Raw genomic sequence first — 6,549 nt, forward strand, 5'->3', positions numbered from 1 at the left:
CAGTTACCCTACTTGTACTAAAACGTAGACATTTATTATTATTTATTTCTGTGACTTATATATATATTTTTTTTTTATTATGAATGGGCTTACTCATGGCCACAGACTAGCCGAGGCGTAGACGTGGCCTACGATGGAGCGAGCTCGCCCAAAACATGAAACATGGGCAAATTTATTAATACTTTACGTTAATTACATTTTGTGTCAGAAACAAGCCTAAACGTCAAAAACCGAGAAATTGCGAATCACAGACTTAATTGTAATATTATTCCTTTTTGAGTCGTGCCTGCCCAGTCTACAAGTTTAAAATACAACAATTGCGACTATATCAAAGATTATCATGAGGTTGTATGTATAGTACACCCAGTATTTTTGACGGATTTAGTTTTTTATGCTCGAAGTTGCCTGTCAACTCTGACGTATATTAAATTGTCAACTATTTTGGTGTTTGAAAGAATCAATAATTGGCAAAGTGCCCTGGAGGAAAAAGCCATTCTCACAAAAAATAATCAATAATAATTACAGGATTAAACGAACTTACCTGAAGTGAAGTTCTATCCTGATTATATGTAGTGCTTAGTCCGAGGTAGATATTACATGTAGTATCCTGATTCCAGCGTCTAAGGTCGCGATTTCAGAGCCTAAAAAAAAAATAACCCTACCTGGCAACACTATGGTCACCACGCTTCATTAAGTTTAGAGCTAATTAAGAGGGAACTATTAATCTTGGGAGGGAAGGGAACTTCCTACCTCGGACTAAGCACTACATATAATCAGGATAGAACTTCACTTCAGGTAAGTTCGATTAATCCTGTAATTATATTTGTGCTTAGTCCGAGGTAGATATTACATGTAGATGTTCAGAGAAAATTAATAAGCATTATTTATTTACTTTAAGATCTTTTAATGTAAAAAAGAGACTTACTATCTCACATTTTGTACCTTATGTACTAACTGTATTCTTAACAGTTATGAGATCAAATCAAATTAGAAAGAACATAGAGACTAAATTTTTAATAAACTTAATCAGTGAGTAACAGTCTTATATAACTCTTATAAGCTTCTTAACTAATTTCCTAACAGTAAATCAACAATGACAATTTGTTTGTACTGTCTTAGTACAAGCCTCAACTAAAAAATTTAAATAAAACGTAACTCAGGACTTGGCTCCTATAATAAAGACTATACTAAAAACAAAATATTTTAATCTCCGAGCACTGTTCGGGCAAATTGAACTTGGTCGTTAACCATATTAGTTAGCGGTCTATTATAATGTCGGGCAAATGTTTGCGATCTTGATGACCAACCTACAGCCTTCATTATGCTGTCTACAGTAAGGCCTTCTCTGTGCGCTCTAGAAGAAGACGCATGTCTAGTGGAATGAGCTGAAAATCTAGATATATCCACCCCACTATCATTCATAATTTGCTTCAGCCATCTGCTAATAGTCTGAGTGGAGGCTTCTCTGATAGGATTTTTAAAGGTAAGAAAAAGGTTCTTGAGGGAACTGTTTTCTTGTCGTATATTTTGAGTAGTTTCTAAATATTTAGTTAAAGTTCTAGCCGGACATATCTCAGGTTTATTATTTAAATATGGTATGCTAAGTATTGTTGGAGGACGTCTGGGCCCAGAAGTCTTCAAAAGGTTTGTAATTTGTATTGTGATACCGTCTGTAGAGGTCTTAATATTATTAATTTTAATATAAAAAAGAGTCTGTACTCTTTGGCCTGTTGCCAAAATTAATAACATTGCTAGTTTCTTTGTAAGTAATTCTAGTTGTAAAGATTCTAAGGGATATAGATTTCCTAAGAATGTTAATACTGTGTCCGGGTTCCAAGTATCATTATACTTGGGTTTCATAGGGCGCAACTTATAGAATCCTTTGAATAGGCGCTTAATTCTTTCATCCGTGCCTATGTGGCTGCCAATTATAAGGGATAACGCTGAGCGATAGCAATTGAGTGATTGATAAGACAGGCCATTCTCAAAGCAGTTTGTTAAGTATTATATTATGATAGGGACTGATGCACTGAATGTATCTATACTATTACGTTTACTATAAAGCCACCACTGGCGTAAACAACTATTATATTGTTTAATGGAGTTCTCAGATAATGAAGCAATCATAATGTCAATTGAACGTTCTGCAATTAATCTTCTTTTAAACGCTTCCCTGATAATTTGCACGCCGCCAGGATAAGTTGCGTCTGAAGAGGGTGTGGAGTTCTGAAAGGAGACATGAGGAGGTCTTCAGATGGTCCGAATGTTAGTATACCTGATATTACCATAGATTTTAAGAGTGGATACCAAACTTGAGATGGCCATAGAGGAAAAACTAAAATGCCTGTGGCCTTTTTTGATTTAATCTTATGAAGAACTTTTAGTAGAATACCAAAAGGTGGGAAAGCGTAGAAAAAGGTAGAATTCCATTTGACTGTGAAAGCGTCAATGTTCCAGGCGAAAGGATCCCTGTGCCATGATATATATTTGTCACATTTATGATTAATTCGTGACGCAAATAAGTCTAATTCGGGGACGCCAAATTTATCATCATATCAAAAACATTTACAATCATATTAAAAATATCCTGTGCAAGTTCCCACTCAGTATCTACATTAAAGTTGCGAGACTGAAAGTCCGCCTCAACATTTTCTTTTGATTTGATGTAAGATGCGAAAATCCACAGATTTCTCGCTTCACACCACCTCCATATCTGTCTAGTAATATCATTTAGTAACGGGTATTGCACTCCACCCATACGGTTAATATATGCTATAGCAGTTGTGTTGTCTATCCTGAGAAGTACTTCACAGTTATTATATTTATCTGCGAAGCATCTTAGAGCAAAGAAAGCTGCTAAAAGTTCTAAATAGTTAATGTGTTGATTGCGCTCCCACTCAGACCAATTGCCCTGTGTACTTTGGCCATTACAAAATGCACCCCATCCCATAAGTGAAGCATCTGAGAATATTTCAAAGAAGAAGTTATATTGTTTAATGTGATTACTCTTTACTAAAATGTTCTCTTTCCACCACATTAAATCTTTTTTGATTGGTTTATTAATCGATATTATGTTTATTAATTGATTGGTTTATTATTAATGTTCATCATTCCTTCAAAATTATCATTATGGTATTCTAGAGCTAAAAACTTTTATCTTTCTAAATTTTTTGTGTATACAAAACCATAAGGAATTGCTATGCAGACTGACACTAAATTTCCTAGTAATTTTGCAAATTCTCTAATACTGCATGATTTAATTTTAAGGAAGTCTTTAATTAAGGAGTATAAACTATTGCGTTTCTTTAGTGTAGGGCTTAAAGTCATGTTTCTTGAATTAATAGTAAAGCCTAAATACTCCTTCACATGGGATGGAGTTACAGAGCTCTTTTCATCATTAATTATGAAGCCTAAACATTGTAATAAATTACATGTTTTTTGGGTGTTATTTAGACATTCCGTGTAAGTACTTCCAAGACAAATTATGTCATCAAGGTAGATAATAAGCCTAATACCCTGTTTTCTCAGAGTTTCAATAGCCGGTTTTAAAAGTTTAGTAAAGACTAGAGGTGCCGTAGATAAGCCAAATGGCAAACAGTTAAATTCATATAATTTCTTATTGAATGTAAATCTTAAATATTTCTTATGTGATTCATTTATAGGCACCAAATAATATGCATGTTTCAAGTCAACAGTACACATGTAATCATCTGTTGTAACTAGTTTACATAATGTCCTAATGTCTTCCAGCTTGAAATGTTTTGTTATAATAAATTTGTTTAAACACTTTAAATTGAGAATAAATCTGTGAGATCCATCTTTTTTAGGGATAGTAAAAATACTAGATAGAAATTGCCCTTTACTTGGTTGACATTGGGTAATAGCCCCCATTACAATAAGTTTATGTATTTCCATTGTAATAATCTTTCTCTCAGAGGTATTAAATGTGTTATTAAAAGGAACATTATGTTGATTTGGTTCACTATCAAAAGGTATGGAATATCCATTTATCCATTTTAGGATTGTTTCATCATCTGTCAAAAAAGCCCAACAATTATAAAAATGTTTAAGGCGGCCAGCAAAATTTACCTTTATGGGTACTTCGCACGACCTCCTCGATGATGGGATGTTGTTGGTCGGCGGGTTGACCTCGCGTGTTGTGGTTGACGTTGATGGCTGCGCTGTGGCTTGTAGGTTGAAGCCTGATTGCTCTGGTATGGTCTTGGTTTGTAATTCATGTTGTTTGTTCTGGGCGTGTACTGATTTGGGGCGGGTTGTCGCCTGGGATTCTGATAGTTTTTTGGTGTATTTTTGGGTTTTAGAATGTTGATTGTGCGTTTCATTGCAGAGGATGTTTTTACTGATTCCTCTAGTTTAGAGTATAAAAACTCGGATCTCTTGTTTTCATTTAGGTTTTGTGTCAACGACTTATCCATAAATGGTGCAATCAACTTTCTTCGAATTTGAGTGTAATTGAAATGCAGGTTACTGAGTAGTCTTATGCTGTCACTCAGGGACTTTATTGCCTGTAATTTGTCACAATCTTTTTTAGTTAGATCATTAATTGTCTGAGTAACTAAAGCAATTGCTCTGCCCAGGTCTTGCTGTCTATCTTTCAGTAAGTTGTCTCTATTAGTCATGGAGTTGTTGAGAAAACCTGCAAATTCTGTATTTAGTTTTGGAGCATCTAACAGTTTGACGTTTCTCGGGATCTTAGTTTTTGATAAGGATTCATGCATCTCTTTATTCATTCCATCTGTTAGTATAGTGTCGATTATCTTAACAATCTCTGATTTTATTTCAGCTCCATAGTTAGCATCATCGTCCTGTCCCCCTTCTCCGAGGGCAGCCAGGATGTCTTGGGGCAGGTCTTCCTCTATCTCAACATCACCTTCCTCTTCTTCATGTTCTTGATGGTGTTCTTGGGTTTCTTCTGGTTTGTCACTATGAGCATTATTTTCTTCTTCCAACTTATCACAATTTTCATCCACACTATTTTGCTCCAAAATTGACAATGTTTCTGGATCCGCAGCTGAAAATTTTTCTGTGTTACATTCCAATCATAAGCTTATGGTAAGTATTTAGGGTTATACCTAAGTCCACACTAAGATACCCAAATTTCAGAACCAACTTTGCCTAGTGAACCGAGCAAGAACCAATAAATATGTAGCCATATCTCATGACTCTTGTGTTATATTATTTAAAAACAATTTAATATCTCAACGAGATCCTCCCCTTCATCCAACGGATTCTGGGGGTATGATTAGATGTTATCATCTAAGTTAATTTCACCCAACGGGGACATCGGGTCTTCGAAACTCGAAAGAACCCGGCATGAGGTCATGCAAACGATTGACAATCTCTTAAGTATCTATTATATCTCAACGAGATCTTCCCCTTTTCCAACGGAAAATGAGGGTGAGGTAAAGGACCAGGTAAATCCTCTCAACGAGAGAAGCGGGTTTCGAAACTCGAACAACCGTTATAGGTTATGGATAATTTTACATCCAAATTCATTGTATCTCAACGAGATTTTACTATGCCGAGGCAAAAAACATTCAAAACCAAAATAACCTGCTATGTGTGGAAAAAAGAACTGGTATAGCAAGTCAAAATTCAATGTTTGAAGAAAGCTTACCTGTCATGGCTGCTTTGTATTTTTGTATTTTCTTTTCCATCTTACGTATCTTCCGTAACTTTCGCGTATCATCATCCTCACCTTCACTTGATCTTTTAAGCATCTTTTTTCTCACAAAGTATGTAATTTTTCGCATAAAACAACGCATAAAACTATTTGTTTTCACGGGACGCGAACCATTAGTTTTCGCGCTACAGGAATGAAGCGTGGTGACCATAGTGTTGCCAGGTAGGGTTATTTTTTTTTTAGGCTCTGAAATCGCGACCTTAGACGCTGGAATCAGGATACTACATGTAATATCTACCTCGGACTAAGCACAAATATAATGAAAATGTTCAGACAAGTGGAAGAATATACTTCAATATGTTATAGATGCTAGTAAGATGTATGTTGAATTATCGAGAAGATGGAATTGCATTTGTAGTGGTTGTACCGTTTGCAACAAAAGGAGAATAATTTTCTCTTAACTTAATAAAATGACATACCCAAGAAGTGGAATAAGTAGTAGTCCTCTGTTTTTTTCTTTTATTCGCTATCATGTTCTTCATCTGAGCTGTCACAAGTATTGATAATAAAATTGTCTGTTATTTGATCCATTTCTCCTTCCTGACATCGATATTTATTTTCTTCACTTTCGACGTGGTGACAAATATTTTCCCAGTCCTCAGCAGTGATGGTATTCATTCGTTCAGTTGCTAAACTCATAATGCCTTGCATGTTTAATGAAACGTTTCTTTTTGCTACATATCCTTTTACCATGGACCAAATATTTTCGATCGGATTGAATGTCGGGTGATACGGTGGCAATCGTAATACGGAGTGGCCATGTTCTTTTAAAATTGCATCTATGTGGTACTCGCGTAACCGCTCTTTATTTTGTTTAATTAATTCATACAAACTGGTTTTGTACA

The 6,549-nt window shown here is 35.3% G+C and overlaps 1 protein-coding gene across 2 annotated transcripts; it reads right to left on the bottom strand.

Moving 5' to 3' along the window:
- Window positions 1-1,053: 1,053 nt before the first annotated feature.
- LOC134678747 (uncharacterized) lies at window positions 1,054-5,767 on the bottom strand. Of its 2 annotated transcripts, XM_063537439.1 has the most exons (3): window positions 5,639-5,767; window positions 4,090-5,032; window positions 1,054-2,226 (listed from the first exon to the last, which is right to left on the bottom strand). In XM_063537439.1, exons 1-2 carry the CDS (start codon window positions 5,739-5,741, stop codon window positions 4,092-4,094), a joined length of 1,044 nt encoding a protein of 347 aa, XP_063393509.1. In that variant the 5' UTR covers window positions 5,742-5,767; the 3' UTR covers window positions 1,054-2,226; window positions 4,090-4,091. The 2 variants fall into 2 exon arrangements, with proteins under 2 accessions (XP_063393509.1, XP_063393510.1); XM_063537440.1 differs by lacking the exon at window positions 1,054-2,226 and having other exon boundaries at window positions 3,165-5,032.
- Window positions 5,768-6,549: the final 782 nt, after the last annotated feature.

The sequence above is a fragment of the Cydia fagiglandana genome, chromosome Z (genome assembly GCF_963556715.1).
Source record: "Cydia fagiglandana chromosome Z, ilCydFagi1.1, whole genome shotgun sequence".
NCBI lineage: Eukaryota > Metazoa > Arthropoda > Insecta > Lepidoptera > Tortricidae > Cydia > Cydia fagiglandana.

Coding starts and splice junctions, on each gene's coding strand:
- LOC134678747 (XM_063537439.1), bottom strand. CDS start 5,741: ATGCTTAAAAGATCAAGTGAAGGTGAGGATGATGATACGCGAAAGTTA. Junction 5,033..5,638: donor ATACAAAGCAGCCATGACAG/GTAAGCTTTCTT, acceptor AAAAATTTTCAG/CTGCGGATCCAGAAACATTG.